Raw genomic sequence first — 19,447 nt, 5'->3', positions numbered from 1 at the left:
CTGCTCAGTTTGAAGAGCTGTTTTCCTAAAGACAGAAGCACAGAATCATTTAGGTTGTAAAAGACCTCGAAGATCATTGAGTCCAACCTTTGACCAGTGACCACCTTGTCAGCCCACAGCCATGTCCAGTCATTCCTTGAACACATTGTTGTGTTCTTTTTCTTGAAGACACTGGTTTGCAATCAGCAAACTGAACACATGCCCCAGAACTAATGCTAGGTCATAGTTTCCAGTACTACAAGTCTAGTCTGTTCAAGTAAGCATCTTGTTTTAAACGTGATGCAGCACTTAACTGCAGATACAGGGTAACTGCAAGGAATAAAGTTCTATTAACACCTTTAAAAATCATTTTAGAATTGTATGAATAATAAAGCCATTTCTTTTCTCTCATGTAGCTGCAGACAGCACATCTCAATGGTAGGCCCATAATCTGTCATAAGATACAGATCCAGCTTGAAAGAGAGACACTGGAACTCTGCAGACCTGTTGCCTCTCCCATAGGATGGATGGTGTCAGAAGGTGCACAGAACATCCTGCAGGGTACTGGTGGGTCACACCATGTTCACATATTCAGCAAAGTGGCAGAAAGAAGACTCCCAAGGTCCACTACAAGAAGTAAAATTGTACAGTGCTTTATTTTAAATCTAGAAATATTTTACATTTTTACATTAGTGTGCAGTTCATGATGTCTCAAAATACAGAGTGCAGATATATGTATAAAAGTAAAATGTGGGGCAAACCACAGGTCTCAGTAAAGTTACCTTAATTATTTAAGGCATGGAACCCCCCCATCTAATATTTTAAAAAGTCACATTTAATTACATTCAAAAGTTATTTTATGCAATTCATCTAACATTTATTTTTAATTAAATCTGGACTGGTAAAAATGCAGATACCCTCATTTCAATCTGATACAGCTCACAACAAATCCTGGGATAAGGTTGAAGAGTTCTCCCAGTGATGCCTATGTATTTTCTTTTATTCTCGAGGGAACTAGCACATTTAATTCTTCATTAAACAAGACAAAATGATTTCTTACACAAGGTAGTTCCAGGTCCAAGCTGGCAGCAGATGGACAGCCACATACATATTTCAGTGCTGCTCAAGCTCTTCCTTTCAGCAGGAGACAAAGCTAACACTGGTTAAAAGCTACCATAGCACCTCTCCATGGATGTCAGTGAGTTCTGTGTGCCTTGGGAATTAGGAGAATAGAGCTCAACTTCAAGCAATATGCTTTAAGTCTACATTCAAAAGCTCATTTGTATAAAAACAGATTCTGTACACCATTTCAGAAAAACTGGGGAGACAAACATGAATGAAATAACATTAATGGCATGATTTGCTGAGACTGATGCTGCCTATAAACACTGAATACCTAAGGGGGTTCAGCAACCACCTTGAGCTGATTGTGACTGGCAGAATTTGGACAGCACCTACCCAGCTGAGCTAGGTTAACCTCACTCAACATGTTTTACTGCTTTCCACCTTCTTGTCCAGAAACATTCAATACCCAAAAGCCTAATACATTTTACAGTCATCTTTCTTTAAAAAGGGCAGAATCAATACAGTTTTTTTTTAATATACCTGAACACTGTTGTTATAAACTATGGATGAAACTGAGAACACACCTGCAATGTGAGGCAAAAAGCCACAATTTTGAATATCCAGCCCTTAGGCCAACAGTAGCACAGTATTATTTCTAACAGTGACTTGAACTAAGATATTCAAATTTCCACCCTATTTTCTTTCTGAAGCATCATTACTTATCCCCAGTAATTGCTTAACTGCTTTTCAGCCCTGAATATTAATTAAAACAGCAAATAATTTTGCTTTCTAGCAAGACAATTCTTCAATTTTTCAACACAAAAAGATACTGCTTACTAGTTCAGTACCTAGGACAGTTATCTGACAATTTCTTTATATCTGCTCTATATTTTGAGCTCTTTAGCTATGGGTGTGAATTTGTTCCACTAACATTTTAAGAAAGAATATATGCAAGACAGAATGGAAAACACAAACTGCTTTTTTATCCTTCAGCATTAGACAGGAGTGAACTACACATTGACATAACTCCAGTGTTTTACCTGTAGGAACAAAGAAACACTATGGCTAAAAGAGATATTCACAGTTAAGGTTCTTTGTGCTACCCAAACCAGCCAAGATACTACTATTCATTTAATGCCAGCAACAACAGCCCCACTGCAGATGCACAGCCACACTAATTAAACCTTCACAGCCAGAATCATTTGAGGATGCAGAGATGTTCCCACCTGTTTGGCAGAATGCATTAAGATACAGGCCTTATCTTCTGTTCCCTTATTTCAAGTTTTTTCTTTTAACCATTAAAAATATTCCCCTTTCTTGTGACTTCTCAGTCAGTTACCAGTGTTTTACACATATTTTCACTGCAGTACTGAGCAAATGCAGGACAGTAAGTTGGCTAGTGAATTACAATACTCATAACACAGTAGCTACATTCAGCTATTTTAATTCCAGTTAGTTGTCCATTAGCCCAACAGCCACAACATGAACCATTTGCAGAGATTAAAAAACCCCACTGTCTTCCAATGTTCAGCACATCAGTCTGTATTAGTCAGTATTCTGTTATAAAACATGAGAATTTTAGTTGATTTTCAAGCAGCATGTCTTATAACTATATATTTTCACAAAAATATAACCTCTGCCTTTCTATCTCTACAAGTCTGTGAAAAACAGCGGCTCCAATCAGTCAGTATGTTTTAAAGAAAATACTGTAAAAATATCACATCTAAAAGTTCAGTATAATAGTCATATTTGATTGGACCTAAAATTACTGTGCAGTCAAATCTGATTTTAAAAGTCTGACTAAAAAGACACAAGGATTGAATTATTTACATTATACACATTTTTCAATACAGTGCTATTAGAAAGTGGAATGTTTGAGAATTAAATTATTAACTCAAGCCTCACAGGGCAGCTCCAGATCAGAGCAGCATCTTTGTTCTGGGTATTGTTTGAACAGGAGAGGTTTCTCATTGAGATTTGTCATGTGTAGAATATTCCTCTGCTCAATGATGGGTAGAATTATGCTCCTGAACTAGCATCATGTCCCACAAACTCATTAAGTTAAGTGTTAAATAACATTCATATTTATAACTATGTGACAGCATGGACTATATATATATATACACACACACAAACTTTAAATCTTTGTCCTAAGGGTGATTCTAAGTTAAAAAAGTGGACTTATGTATAAAAGTAGTTGCTAGGAAAAAATCTATCTAAAGCTTTAGAATTTAGTATTGACATGGTCTCCATTTCTAGACCACAGAGAAAGAAAACCTGGACAATCTTTAGATCAGTTAAATTGGCTCACAAGCTGATCAGCGTATTTTTCAGTAATACGCAATTTCACTGGCAAAGGATGCTGCCACTGAGATCTAGAGCTCACATGCATTTGTACTAGAACTGGGCAGACCTACACATGATCTGCTTGGAAAGGTAACTAGATTGAAGTCCATTTGTCCCTTGGAACTGCTCTCATCGTAGCCAGGTGGAGGGCACCCACTGGGGTTCTGTGTCGAGCTTATTTATTAACCGAAGTAACTCTTGATATGCCTTATCAAGATCAGAATTCACAATTGCTGTATCAAAGTAGTGGCCATTGTTCTGTTCCATCTCCCTTGTCTTCTCTATGATTTCTCTCAGCTCTTCTGGCTGCAATCAGAAACAGAGAGTTAGCGTAGGTGTGTAAATCTCTTCCCCACAGTAACAGCAGGGAAAGGGAACAACTAAATTTCTTTACACAAACCCTCCTGGTGTCGCTATTGGCTTTTGAAAAGTTTACAGGAACACTCAACCACGATCCATATTTGAAAGCTAAGGGCATTCAAGACAATCCTGATTGATTGGCTGAGTGGCAAAGAGTAAATAACTGCTCTGGCTGAAGAAAATGAGGAAGATCTAGCACTGCTCGTTGCACAACACTGATCTCACTGAAGGAGACTGGACCTGTGCAGAACAAGGCAGCATTCTGCTGGCACTACCAACACCTCACAGCCAAAGGAGACAGCTGTCACTGGTGACACTGTTCAATACTCAGCAGTGACAGCCACACACAGTGAGAGCCACACATTTAGGTTGACCAAATCACCATAACATCAGGTGAACAACATTGCAGAAGTATGAAAAACACGATTTGGGAGCTAGAAGGGCATATGTTAAAAGCAAGAACATTGCAGTGTAGATAAATGACACAACGGCAGAAGCAGAAATGTTTTGATTTCAGTATTTTTCTTACACTTAGATTCTAAAAGTGTGTTTATTTTTCTCAACATTTTTTATTGTATGAAGAAATATTCAGGTATAATTTTTGAGCTAATATTCTAGGGAGGATATTTCAAAAGGAACTTCAGGCCTTTGGAATTTTTTTCTTAGTCATTACACAGTCCTGATAAAATCAGAGCAACATTAGGGCATACATGCAAGAAATACATTTTTCTCTTTATCAGGGAATGGGCTGAACTCGGTAGCATGTACACAATTGAAATAAATACAACTCCAGTGCAATTAATCAGAAAGAAAATAGGCACAGTGTAACACCAAGAAATGCATTCCTTTTTATTGCAAATGCATTCCTTGACTACTGCAATAAAAATGCAGAACATATATAAAATGCAATATTTATATAAAATAAAGTTTCCTTCATGGCATAAACATGAAGGAGGAAACACCCATTTAAAGACTATGATTATATTTGACTCAGGGGCAGGGGGAGGAAAGAAAAAAAAAAGGAAATTTCCTCTGTTTCAACACTTGGACTTTAATGGACTTTTAAATCTTGCACACAAGTAATAAATCACCCTTGCATCAAACAAGGAAAGCAAAACAACACAGCCATAGTGTAACAACACAGTGAGTTACGATTCCCTTCCCATAGCATGGTCTGTCTACCAACCTGGAGCACAACTACACTGGTTCACTGCACTGGTAACTGCCAGTACCAGTAACTGCCATCACTGTGTCCCCATCCCAAGGAAGGAGTACGTGCATTTGTCCACCAAACCCAGCACAGTTTCAGAAGAAGTGCAAGACACCTTACCTTAGGATTTTTGCCTTCTTTGGCCAATAAAGCACGTAGTCGTTCTTGTGAAGGTGGTGCAACAAATATAATATATGGCTTCAAGTCAGAGTTACGTAGTGTTTTCAGTGACTGCAAAATAGGATTAAATATTCAACACTTTCACCCAGGAAAAGGGCATTTATTGATGCACTATTCATATGCTATAATTGATAATACACGCTTCAAACACAACTGTACAATATATTAACAACAATAGAATTAACTGTAACAGCATTCACAGTTCGGACACCATTTCCTATGAAATTTATATTCTAACATTTTTCAGCTTCATGAAACTGAAATATTTTGCTCAAGAATATTCTCTGTAACTGAACAGAACAGATCTTTTGGTATTCAAAAGCAATAAAAAGGTTAGCTATACTGAACTAAGGTCATACCTTAGTATAAGGTAAGGTATCAACTTTGAACAGAGAGAAGAGTCTTTAAATATTACAGTTTACTTGAAAAACTACAGTTTAACCTTTTCTGTTTTGAAGATTAAAATACAAGACATCAGATGCACTATTACTGTATGTGCAGCATTTTGTTTTGTCAGGTTTGTCTTGGGATAAACAACTTGTCTCCGAGATAAATTTTTGTAGCCACAGAATTAGATAAATTTTTAAGAGTTATGAATTTTCATCTCATGACATGCTTTGCAATACCCATGAGCTATGTTAGTAAAGTATCACATGGTCCCAACTGGTGATGACTAATTGATGACTAGCTATAGCTTCAATACTACCAGATTTTACTGATGTGGCTGAGTTTTAGGGCTTCTTTTGCAGCATCTACAACAGCAGCAGACCTCATACATATCATATGTATCAGAAACAGGCTGCATTCCAGGACTCAGCCTCTTACCATATTTGACTAAATCTCCAAACAGAGGTATGCAAGTGTAGTTTTTCGCTGCATAACGAAAAGGTCACAGCTAAATGTTTTTTCAATACTGTTGATGTGATGTACTAAATTTCTGAACTGTATTTGGAAACTACATAAACATGCAATTTCCAAGTATAATCACAAACAATGTCCTCTCTATCTTCAAAAACCCCAAAGATCACAGAGTAATTAGAAGATGGAGAGACATAAATCTTATTTTAATTCATTTTTAATTTTAGATGGTTTCCAGATACTTAAAGCTGGTGAAAACTAAGACCTCTATCAACTGTAGCACAGATAAAGATGTGCGTATTTGCAAACAAGGAACTGAATAGAGTCAACTGAGCATCCTGGCATAAACATGAATATGGATCTTGAAAACACACTAATTTTATAAACTAGATAGAGCTCTATAGATAATTCGCAGCAGCTTCTACAATTAAAACATGACAAGGGCTTTGCCATACCTGGGTATGAAGATTTAAAAGGCAAATCTTGCCCGAGTTGATGACTTGCCGCACGGAATCTATGCTCGTACCGTACAGGTTCTTCTCAAACTCCCCATATTCAATGAACTTCCCTGCAGCTATGTCACTCTCAAACGCCTGTCGGGAGATGAAATGATAATCCCTGCCAGCTGCTTCAGTCTCTCGCCTACTCCGAGTCGTATCTACAAAAAGGAAATTGAAATGGTGATACATGTAATAGAAATGAAAAAACTCTCTCTTACCAGGCGTATTGCTAATCATGCAAACACAACCTCCATGCCCTCCCCAACCCAACACAGGAAATATCCATAAAATCCATGTGTTTTATTTTTTACAATAAATGTCCCTGGCCATATTAAGTTGTCAAACTTAATTCAGAGGTCTCTCTTACATTACCTAGAAGAAAAAAATAGTAGACTACAAAAATAATAGTTTTAACTGTGCAGTTGTGTTCTGAATATGAAGACAGCTACTAGTTGCTTTTCAAAAAACATATATTGCGAAATGGTTTGTAAACATAATCAAGGGTACATTAGACATTAAAAATATAATATTAATTGAAACACAAGTGGCTTTGGAGGGCCCTAAAGCCATCTAAATTGAAATTTAAGCAGGACATTTGATTAAAAATGTTTTGCCCATTTATACTGGCTTCTTTTTGAACTTCTGTAACTCACTCCAATTTTATCCAAACCAATATAAATGCATGTCATATAATGCCTCTGGAACACTGTGTTTGTAACACTGGATTTGCATTAACTTCCCTCTTTTCAGTAGCTCCATACATCCTGCCCCAAACCCCCAAGCTCCAAATGACTATTTCCAACACAACCGGGTTTGTCTGCAGCCAAGGCTCGGAACGAGGATGCTCATCTGCTGTCACACTCACGGGGCACGGCGGTGGCAAAGCGATCCACTTCGTTATTCATCAGTCTCTGCCGCAGCTCGTTCTGGCCGCAGTTCTGGGGCCCAATCAGAACGATGGGACGTTTCCTGTTTGCTGGCTGGTGGTACAGCGACATTTCCTCGTAGGTCAAAATTTCCTCATTGTCATAATCTTGAGAGAGAACAATAAAACAGTCACAAAGTACTCTACTGCCACTTTCATGTATTGCCTGTCACGCAGTACCAGATTTCAGACAGCTCCTGAGTCTCTGCCCAACATCTAACTCTGAGTCATCAAAGCAAAAGAAGCCCAAAGATCATCATATGCCCAGTATAAAAATGTTTTCCCTTTCTTGGGAAAAAAAAAAAAGTTTCCACTTACTACTCTTCATATAACTAGTAGCACAAACCCAAGAAACAACTTTTGCCAAAAAAAAGTTACTAGTACAAGAAACTTTTAAACCCAAAGGCAGCAACCATCATCCCAATCCCAAAGTACTTTTGTAAGAACATAGCCTATGAAATCTGTCAAAAAAGTTTCCATTTATGAAATTTAATTATGCAGAGTGAGATATTACAAAGCCATAATAAATTGGTTCACCATTGTAAAACGATGAGTGCTTCTATGCCCAAAAAGCTGGTTTTTTCCCTTATCATCTGATCTTTATTAAAGACACTACAAATCCTTTTACTTCTTTTACATCTTTCACTAAATGCTACAACACAACATAGCATTGCTCTTACACAGAACTTACTGCTAGCATTTCTAACATATCCTGAATTTCAGCATTCTCTTCACAGTCTTTTATAGTTGCTTATAATTACACACATTGTACAAAAGTTGTTGCTTACCATCATTTTTATTTGCATTGTATAAAACCTTTTTCCGTTTCTTTTTGTTCTTCTTAGCACACCAGAGTTTTCCTAAACAAAATAAAAATTATGACAATCAAACACCCATACAACAAAAATCTTCCTATTCTGCCCATGTTTTGGATCTTTAAAGTGGAGAATTTATTCTGCAGTTTTGAGAAGGCATAATATCCTTTTGTTGATTACAATGCTTTGGTGTATTAAGCAAATGTCAAGGACTTCAACCAAGTCATGGCAGATAAAGTTTTTTATGAAAAAGGGGGCTTTCCAAATTCTCTACATCATCCTAATTACGGCACACATAGTTGTGAAAAACCCACGTGATTTATACAACAAAGTGTTAAATTCAGACTTGTATTTACATGAAGAATTTTAAAGAATTATCCCACTTGTATTACAAAAAAAACCCCCACACTAGGAGATATTTCTACAACCTCCACCATGACGAGATTCTGTATAACGCTAATTAACACTGCTACAAAAGAGGTTTTTTTTCTTGGGAAGCATATATCCCACCTGATTTTTCAGGCTCCTTGTCTTCTTCTATGGTTTGCTTCATTGCTTCTCTTTGTTGCTGAAAACTTTTGCCTTGATGCATTAAAAAAATGACAAGAGTCATTAACATTTAGAAACCATTTCCATGCTTTTTCATAATGACTTACTCATTTAACTATTTCCTAATCTTTTACATCTCTGAAAGTTCTAGTAGAATGGAACATACAAAAAAAATTAAAAGAGAAACCAAAATTGCTGCAAAACTGATTTATTACTTCAGAAATGTATTCATCAAGAGAGACTTGCAGAGCATTTGTTCTATACTAGACAGTTTTGCCTGGAAAAGTGAAAGTACAGGAAAGACTACATTTTCCCACTATGATAATGTAATTTTCTAATTATTTTTGTATGTCAAATGTATTCTATTTATATTAAATATTTTGAACTTCAATTTAAAATTGATTAGCTTGTATTTAAATCTCAATTTATTCAAGCATCATAAAGTTACAGTGTGATATTCTACGGAATTTGAAAAGTCTTTTGTTCACCATGTGTAACAGAGCAGCAGGTCTCTAATGAAGTAGGCTGTAACATATATTGCAATGCAAAAATTATGAACAGACTTCAGTGTCTGAAATCCTGTTACCCAAAGTGAGAAAGTGAGAAAAGAAGTCTGTCACAAGTAACTGAAGCCCTTTGTTAAGTGAAAACATAGTGAAAAGTGACCACAAATAGGTACTGTATCAAGTAGTTTATTTGGAAAAGGTAGGGAATCTCAAAGCTGTACCCATCTCCAGAGATCAAGTGGGCTGCAGTCCCACATCTCTGCTGCAGCCAGCAGAGGGAACACTGAATCTGCTGAGTCCCCATGGAGAGGAAAAAAGGAAGAGAAGAGCAGCTCCTGAAATGGGCAGTGAAAGCAGAAGTTTTACTCTGCATTTTATTCCAGACATGGTGATGCCCAACAGTAGGCTCTGTTGCAAATGGCTCAAAGACACAGACATATTTAAGGCAACAGATATTTAAGAGCACACAAGTCTTTGAAAACTTGAGTATTGCTCCTGTGTGGCCGTGATAACCAACTTGACTGAACATCAAGATTTTTCTAGAGCTCTGTTTACCGGGGATAAGGCCTGCCAGTGGTTGATTATCTTCATCTCCATCTCTGTAAGCCTGCCACCAGTTTGGATCTTCTTGACTGATCACATGGAGTATGTCTCCTTTTTGAAAAGACAGGCCTAACTCTCGGCAGGGGACGTAAGGGTCATCAGAGGGATCATAGTCAAAATGAGCTTTCACATGTATCTGCAGGAGAGCAAAAAAAACCGGGAAATACCCCAGTGACTTCTGAAGAATTAACCCTTGTCTTCCTGTGACTGCATTAGAGCTACGATATAGAAAAACTCCAAGCTTCTATAAAACAGAAACTTTATCTGGAGCATACAGGAGGTACTGGAATGGAATCATTACGGAGCAATGGAAAGGACACAATTGTGCTAGGCTGGATGGAAAGGCTTGAATTTTCCTCACCACTGCAGGAGACAATCCCCCAGCCACTGATTTAAGTTCTCTGCATTCAAAAATTATCAGAGGTACTCTGATTGCTTAAAGTACCTAATAAATACACAGACTGAAACCCATTTGCTGGACTTAAAGTGAAGATTCACTTGTAAAGTATTTTGTCACCAATCATTAATGTCTGGGCATTCTTTCTTGAAACTGTTGAAGCAACCTTTTCCTCTCAAAGCATATTTGCAAGGTTCAACAATCCAAGTTTTTTTAATACATACATAATTATATACATATATATATACAGACATACACAAAATACAGAAATTCAAAATGAGAAGCTCAGAACCACAGAAAGTTCTACTTTTGCAACTTCTTTCAGAAACTGAGTTAAAATCATACTAAGAGTTCTGGTTTAAGATCATTAATGTTTTTCAACAGTTAATTCAGGTGTTAGTCTGATAACAAGTACAATCAATTTAAATGGCGACATTTTGGGTTTGTTGCACAATGTAAAGGACCTGCAGAAGAACTTTTTGCACACTACTGGTAAAGCAAAGTACGTTTCACAAGAAAGCACAAGAACACCTGTAGAGCTACTTACAACTGTCTCCTTCGCAGGAGGTGGCTTGCTCTGCTGACTGGGAATCAATACGAAGGTCAGAGTACCATGCATATCAGCCTGAGAGGAAAAATAGACTCTTCATATACAGTAGCAAAATATGGCTTAAGGTTAAGACTTTTAATAAATAATACATTTTAGAAAATACTTTAGAAATTCTCATTAGAAGTTGTTCCTAACAGCGCACCATCTACCCCTTAGCTAGGTTAAAATATATAGTACAGATGAAGATGCAGTGATTCAGTAAGACTAGAAAGCTAAGTGTTGCTACTCAGATTTTAAAAGCCTAGCTTTCTTGAATATAAACTATTTCTATTTGAAATGGAGCAGCTGCTGTTCTGTCAAACACAGATGTAGGAGAAATGGATAATTGTTTTGTTCAAACAGAACAGTTGTTCTTGTTCTGTTCAAAAATACCAACAAGTGGGTCTGCTGGAATGAAAAAATATATTTAAAAAATGTAATTTTTCTAGAATTGTTTAAATGGAACAGTGCTTTCAAATCTAAACACTTTGTACAGTGATTTTATGCTGGAAACATTACTAAAGAATTCAAAACACTGTTGAAAGATTTTGCTGAGATACTCAAATCTTGCATATGTGAAGTGTTCAATACCAACAATGTAGTCATCCTTGATAAGAAAGTAGAACATAATAAATGTCTGGTCTTTATCTTCTTTGCTTACATACATCCATTTGCAGAATGTGTTTGCACACATAAAAAGTCTCTTGATAAAGTGCAAGTGACAGTCTGTGACAAGGTCTACAGGTGTTTCATGTCATATACACCATTCTATGAACCTTAACACAAGAATTTATCCTGTACAAAACAAGTAAATGCATCTATTTCAGAAAATTCAGAACTACGGCTTAAATAAAGTAAATGTAACTTCAGTAAGTTACATTGCCCGCAAGAAAGGAAAATCCATTATTTTCAGTCCACGAGGAATGTATATAATCTCACGTGAGATCATGTGAACAGCCTAGTCTAAAAGTCAGGTGTAGCTGATTACCACTTGAGCAGCAAGTAGTGAGGCAAAACTAAGGAAGGAAGTAATTTCTTTCTCCTGTACTTGAAGTGTTTTCGGGAGTTTGAAGTATTTTAGAACTTCATTTCCAAATTTCAAAATAAAAATGATGACATATAAAGGATTAACAGTATTATTTTAAATTAGTTCCATTAAAAATATATTCTAAAAATCAACAAGGTTGTGTTTATTTTATGTTTAATTTTCAGCAAATTTATTTTCTCTTATGCTAATGTATTGTGGCTTTACTTTTAACCCAAGGCTGCAGGAGCTAATCAGGAGCAGAATAAGCTCTCTGCAGAGAACTAAACTGCCAGACTTGAATTATGTGTTAATCACCTCCAAAACACTATTTTCAGAAGCACAGGACTTAGCTAAATATGGCTTAAAAAATACAGATGGCAATGGAGACAATCACAAAACATGAAAAATCTCAGATCTGTTTTTTTTTTAAAATGGACATTCAAGGCTTCTCAGAGAATTGTAAGCATCTTTCTAATTGAGATAAAAACAGTAAAACAAAAACCCCCAAACCTCACACATTTCTGCCTCTACTTCCTTCCACTTGATCTCACTATATGAAATAGCTGAAAAATTTCAGCAGCAAATTTTAGAAAAAAGTCGAACTGAGAAGATGGAAATTGTCCATTAAAAACCAGCATCTCACTGTACCATAAAACAACTTCATGTATGGATATTGCTGTCCCCTATTCCTATAATACACAATCTACAGCTGAACCTAAGTCTTTGTCCTGATTCTGATTTGTCTCTAGAGCATAAACCTACTAAGTAGTGTGAAGATTTACTAAATATGTTTTTCCTCCTTCCCTCCCCCCAAACTCCCTACTAAATAAGTCCTAGTTGATATTTCCAATGTTTTGTGCCAAAAAATTAACCATAATTAATTAATTAATCATAAATTAACCTCTTAAAAATCATTTTTATCTGTTTCCACTTTGACAAAATGGTCTTGCCTGCTGCAATTGGACCAAATATTCAGAGTTGGGTTCCAGGTGTCTTGGACACTGATCCAAAGCAGGTACCAGGGAAAAGCATGAAAGAAACATAACTGGGCAACAGAAAATACTGGTGGTAATTGCCAGCTTTTGACATTTTTCTCACAGGGCCTTTCTGCAAGTGAGTACCTCTAACTTACTAATTTCTGATGGATTTCTTGCCTAGCTGCTTTTAAATTAAAGTATAACTTTGTCATGAATGGTGTAATAAACAAGCAAACGTCTATGTTTAAGTAAGCTGCTAGACAAAAGGGCTTTTACCAGGTGGGAAAGGGTAGTAAGTCTAGTCACAAAATGGTCCCATGTGATACCATTTGTGGTGGGTTAAGTCTGGCCAGCAACTTAAGTACCAACCAGATCCTAACACACTCCTCTCTCCCAGCAGGTTGAGGGAGAGAATTGGAAGACCAAATGCAAGAAAAAAATTTCATGGGTCAAGGTAAAACCAGTCTAATAACTGAAGTGGACAAACCCCAGCCCAACAAGTGACGCAAAAGCAATCACTCACCACCCAGATTTTACTGCTCAGCCTGACCTTACATGGCCATTCACAGCACTGTGGTCATTTAGGGTCAGCTGTCCCAGCTGTGTCCCCTCCCAACCTCTTGCTCACACCAGCCAGTTGCAGCCAGCAGACAAAGTGAGAAACAGAGAAGGCCTTGGCACTGTGCATGCACTGCTCAGCAACAGCTAAAACACTGCTGCATTATCAACAGTGTTTCAGTCTAAACCCAGCCTAAAACACAGCACCACATAAGCTGCTATGAAGAAAATTACCTACAAACCAGCTACACATTTATTACTTGTGGACTGAATAAGAGACAAGGAGGAAAAATTAGGGCTTTTTAGAACTAAACAAAGTTTTCTTAGAAATCATTAGAAGGAAGTGTAAAGGTAACAGCTTAATGCTTCCACATTTGTAGGCTTCATTATTGCAGATAACTGCAATTACACTTGTCAGTATCATCATATGCATCAGAAAGAACACTTGAAAGAACACTCCACATCTGAACACCAGCTACCAGAATGAAAATACTTTTGAGGCTAAATATGAGTATAATGACAAGCAGAGTCAACAGGCTTAAGACTTATGAAATGAGTATCTATTGCAAAGAAAACAAGAAGTGCTCCAACTCACCAGCAAGTCAAAAACTTCATTAACATCTTTTCCACGGATCTCAATGCCATTGATCTCCAGAACTTCATCCCCTTCATGCAACAGCCCACTCTTCTCTGCAGCACCTCCTTTGACTATTCGACTGATGATAACAGAATCCATTTCATTGCGAACAGTAGCACCCTGTGTAGCAGCAACACATTCTGAATTTATTACATATATGAAACTCAAAGCCATCTATTGTATGTATTCCAAGCCCGTGGAAAAGCTATGCTGAAAGAGAATGCAAGTAACAGCTTGGATGCGTACACATAATGCTCCAGTTCAAAAAATCCACTGCTTAACTCCTTCAACCTACACTTAAGGCTGAAGAATTCAACTGCTCCACACCATAAGATTAATTTTAAAAATAAAAATAGTCCTAAGGAAACTCTTACTTGAAAGATGCAAATAGCAGATGATAACTGGTAAACAAACCACAAAAGCAGAAACCAGCCAATCAAAAAAATCTACACCTGGTTGGCACAAGGTTTAAGCTCCCTTGCAGCAAGTTTAGAATAGATGCTCTTGCCAAGATCTGTCAAAAGCCAAGCTGACAGAAGCTGTGCAGATTTTACATGGTAGTATGGCTACTGCCCAATTCAAGTTAAACACAAGTTTACTGTCTATGACTGTTTCTCATTTTGGAGGGAGGGAGAGTGTTTACACGTTAAACACTAGCTTGGCATTTGAATTCCTAACATTTCATAGCAATCTGGAAAGGACAAAAAGGCTCACTTCCTCTACATATGACTGAGTAAGCCCCAGTACTTACCAAGGGAATATCCCGAGCTTTCTCAATGCGAACTATTTTAACTGTCTCCCCTCCGTACATGCCAACATTCTCATAAATCTTTTCATCTGTCATAGGCTCTGGTTGCATTTCTTGTTCTGCAACCTTATCATGAGCCAGTAGAAGTGCCTAGTGTTAAAGAAAAATCAGCTCAGTTACAGACAATATCACACTTGATATGCATACAAAACAGTAGAAGAAATTCTGCTATTTCAACAGTCTCTGCAGGTTATAGAACTTTGCAAACTGACTCAAGCAATTTAAAAAATCATTTATCACAGCTACATAGAACCTACTTTTTTCAAAACTTTCAGACTAGAAAATAATATAAAAGCAATTTTGAACACAACTGTGACTGAACTTCTATCTTACCTGTACTAAAAAAACCAGACATTGGCTTACTACATATGTGTCTGCAGACTCAGAATAAGTTTTGCAGAGAAAACTACTTTTACATCACCATGCCATGACAAAATTTCCTTTATGCACCCTAAGGTAAGCATGAAACAACTACCAAAGGTAAAACAAATCAACTTATGTGTTGCCCTGTTCCCAGTGACCTACTGCTACATTGTTTATGTGCAAATCACCCTGTAATACATACAGACTGTAGCAAGGGCTGAATACAGTCATGCACTACACTTCAATAAAAAGTTCCATTAATTTCTGGAAATTGCAAATTCCTTATTCTAGAAAAATGAGGGTTGAGGAATAAAATTCCAGTCAGCCCAAGGCAAAAAATAAGTTACGCTGAAAACAACATCAAGAAATAGATCCATTAGATTAGAAGTTTCATTTTGTTTTACCTGCATGTGAGGGGCATTTAGCAAAGCATTAAGCTCCTGTCCATCCTTATGGTGGCTGGGTTTCAAAACACTCTGTACCTAAAAAGAAATCAAGCAGTAAAACTCTTAAATATAGCCAGTGATTTATCAATCCTCCCTCTCCTACTCAAGCACAACCCCCTACTTCTTACTTGAGTAATTACTCATTTTACTGAAAGTAAAGTATATCCATGTAGTTGTTACACTACTGCTCATTGATTAATCTGGTACACATTAGGAAAACATGCAATGAGACCACAGGACTAACCCAGCACATCTCGCCTCAGTACTAATCTACCAAATCTAAGTTGGTATCCAGTACCTCATACACATTTGTCAATACCAGAGATTGGCAATGAGCTCAGGTATCACAAAGATGCACACAAAAAAATTAAACTCTAGACAGTGAGAGTTAGGGATTTCGTGGCAGTGAAATCAGTCACAACAAAGTGTATTATGAGGCTATGCTGGGCTTTTAAATTAGAGTAATTTCTTATTAACGTGACTAGCCTCCCTCTTCCTTAAAAGCAGATTATCATATTCTTATTACACAAACTATTTCCACCAACAGCAAGGCCAAAGATTCCAAGACAGGTTTTGCAACGCATCCTGGAGCTCCTGTCTCAGGAAGTGCGCAAATCAAAACTTCAAAAGGTCCCTCCCTGGAATCCTGATTTCTTTGTCTGGTTCCAAAATAATCCACACTAACACAAGGATAGTTTTTGCTCAAGCAGCTTCAGCTGCCAAAATAAGTTTTCCTTCTCATACACTTACCAAATGAGCTTTGCCATCATCTCTTGCAAATACTGGTATGCTCAGTACAGAGAGCCAAGAGCAGGGAAGCTCTTACATAAAGGTGAGGCTGAAGATACTTTCCAAAGCCATCATTCCCTGGCCTAATCTGACCAAAGGCACACAAGTGCAACAGCACTTGAATACAAAGACATCAAGAGTAATTATACAAATCAGAGCAGCAGTTTTCAGAGAAACAGAAAGCATTTTGTTCCAGAGCTTTTGATTCTTACAGATGAAGTTATGTGACATCAGAGAATCAAGAAACCAAAAGTTTCAAAGAGAAAATAATTCTGCTTTTTGTATGATCTAACAGTATCTAAAGGTTGGAAAAGCCTCTATATTAGAAGCAATTATCTACAGAAATGCTAACAACTATCTTGGATGCTACCACGAAACAGCACTGAAAACTTTCAAGTCAAGACACTTTTAAATTCTAGGAGAAGCCCCTAAACAAACGGTGCCCATGGAGCAAGATCCTTATATTGCCAAGAGAAGTGTCACACTGAACATGCTCCTGTGCTTTGCAATAAACGTGGCACAACCTCCAAAAGCCTTCCTTCAGCCATTCCTAGAGCATGCCTCATGGGAGCAAATGTAGTATATCTTAAAACAATCGAAGAAGCCAGATTTACATAGTTTCTTAAAGTGGTTTCTTTAAAATCATAGAGAACAGAGAGAGTTCAGCTTCACAAAGTTTTTACTTCAGTCGTATGTCTAAATTAGAAAGGAAGCTATTACACCTGGCTTAAACTGAATTCTAGGATGCCACACAGCAAACAGAACACGACAAAAGACATATTTCACTGAAAAGTTTTCCTCTCTTTTGAAAGAAAAGATTCTTCTATACAAAAGACTTTCTCATAAACGTTTATTTAAGGTCTCTAACTTTCAAGGGACTTTGAAGAAGTCACAAGAAGCCTTAAAGCTTTATTTATCAAATCTTTATGATCTTTTAATAGGAAAACCTACTCAGAAGCAACTTGGAAGTCTTCCAAGGAACACAATTTTCTGAATGAAAGGTCAGAGGCTGGGAATTTCACAGTGGAAAAGAAAGTAATCTGGCTCAACCAGTTATTCTGTGTGCAGTAAATATCCCTTATGCAAGTTGAATTTCTGCTTTGAATAATTTATTAAAAAATTTAATACCTCCCCCTGTAAGAAAAACATAAATCTCCTATTTGTTTATTTAATGAAGCTCTAGGAAAGCTTCAGGCTGCTCTATAGACCACTTATTACAGCAGTAGTGCTGCTTGCCAGTCCTTTGTAACTCATGGTAATAAATCCCAAAAGTTATTTCTTAGCTTTATCAGACTAAGAAATTTGAAGACTGTCATTTCAGAAGTGACACACTACATATAGCACAGATGATCCACATGGTGTAGGTGGCAATACCAGTATTGTCTTAACTCTTCAGACTAGTTTTTATTGTTAATCATGTTACCTTTAGACCAAGAACCCTTTCCCCCCCAATCCCTGAAGTATCCATTTGGTTTCATTACACACACCACAATCTGTGGGCATGTATGATGGAGGTATGTGCTGGAGTGTTATTAAGCATTCAGAAATTAACTGCACCTGCAAAATTCTGTTGTTTACTGGCAGGTGAGCAGGACTGTCAGATGGAGCATACATACACGTTCAAGTTATGAGCTGCCAGGGCATCCCCTCAACAGTACTGATCCAGTGTATTTGTCTGATTTTGCAGAAGTAAACAGTAGCAAGTCTAAAATATTTAGGAACATCGTCTATATAAATGGAGCCTATTAAGTATATTTAAGAGCAGGAACGTCTTTAAGGCATTTGGTATGTGCTGTTACAGGCCAAGTCATAAACTGTCTTGAATGCTGTGTCAAATATTCTTATAAGGTCAAGATTCAGACCCCATTCCCATAATCCGTGCCCCCATCCTGGTCAAGTTTAAATGGATTTAAAATCAATTTAATTACACTTGATGTTTACCAGCTATTTTTATTTGAGGCTTGGAGTACACCCCATTACATGAAGATAAGCTTTCTCAAATAAATTCCTTAAGATCAAGTGCTTCACACCACCTTTTAAATTCAATTGAAGTTTCTTAAAAAGATGAGAAAAAACTTGAGTTGTTAGTGACTGGTTATCAGAACTGGTGGGAAAATTAACTGTACATGTATACTATCAAATTTAAGAATTTTCTAAAGAGGACTAGAAAATTAAAAAAACCCTAAATAATATTAATTATTAATTTTCTTTTAAGGGAAGACTCTTTTATGCTGCACTGTGCATTTGTGTTGTAAAACGCCTTTTCCTGTTAAGAGATGTTCTCTTCCACAGTATAAAGCTGCAAACAAAACATGTCTGTAGCTTTAAATTGGGACACACACTCCAAACAGTTTCAGAGTTAGACACTGTTGCTCATGACCTGTGCACTAAAATATGCACACTAGCACTACCTGCTATTTTAAATTAATGTTATGCATGTATCTGCTATTTTTCTTCCTTGTAATGTCTTCTGGCTTTTATCATCTAGATGTTATCAGTATCTTAAATGCAGGCTTTTGCAAGTGTCTTTTCAAAAACACCCTGAAGTAAGTAAACGAGCTGCTTTCTGGGGGAGTTTCTTATGCCTATGCTTAGAGTAGAAAAAGCTAAAGATAATAAAAAATGAGAGTACAAGAAAAAACTTAAGACATGCAAGATGAACATGTTGTCAGGGTTAAAAAATACCCCACACCAACAACAAATTCAGAAAACCAAAACAAAAACACCACCAACTTTTCCAAAGCAGAAATAATTTCCTTCCATACTGCTACATAACTAATACAGAAACCTTTCAAAAATTAATAAAAGATCTGAAAACCAAGCATAAGATCCTCTATGCAGGCAAGACAAGGAAGTACAAAGTGATGTGAATGGAGGCTTCAAGGTATCCTCTTGAGACACTCCTGTCAGACACAGAAATATTTGTCCTGAATTTCTGGCTCTATCATTTCAGGATATTA

The 19,447-nt window shown here is 37.0% G+C and overlaps 1 protein-coding gene across 1 annotated transcript in view; it reads right to left on the bottom strand.

Annotated features, from left to right (window-relative positions):
- Positions 1–616: 616 nt before the first annotated feature.
- PALS1 (protein associated with LIN7 1, MAGUK family member) overlaps positions 617–19,447 on the bottom strand; it is a 56,065-nt gene continuing 37,234 nt past the window's right edge. The window contains exons 4-14 of the mRNA XM_039704729.1: positions 15,657–15,734; positions 14,833–14,979; positions 14,040–14,201; positions 10,841–10,918; positions 9,849–10,032; positions 8,749–8,820; positions 8,212–8,283; positions 7,364–7,531; positions 6,454–6,656; positions 5,081–5,191; positions 617–3,696 (exon numbers count right to left, since the gene is read on the bottom strand). Of these exons, the coding sequence (XP_039560663.1) occupies positions 3,520–3,696; positions 5,081–5,191; positions 6,454–6,656; positions 7,364–7,531; positions 8,212–8,283; positions 8,749–8,820; positions 9,849–10,032; positions 10,841–10,918; positions 14,040–14,201; positions 14,833–14,979; positions 15,657–15,734 (1,452 nt within the window). The 3' untranslated portion in view covers positions 617–3,519. The remainder of the gene's footprint in view (positions 3,697–5,080; positions 5,192–6,453; positions 6,657–7,363; positions 7,532–8,211; positions 8,284–8,748; positions 8,821–9,848; positions 10,033–10,840; positions 10,919–14,039; positions 14,202–14,832; positions 14,980–15,656; positions 15,735–19,447) is intronic.

Source organism: Passer montanus, unplaced genomic scaffold, assembly GCF_014805655.1.
Source record: "Passer montanus isolate IOZ18808 unplaced genomic scaffold, ASM1480565v1 scaffold18, whole genome shotgun sequence".
Lineage (NCBI taxonomy): Eukaryota > Metazoa > Chordata > Aves > Passeriformes > Passeridae > Passer > Passer montanus.
The sequence above is the reverse complement of the archived record's forward strand: the minus strand, read 5'-3'. Positions and strand labels throughout refer to the sequence as shown.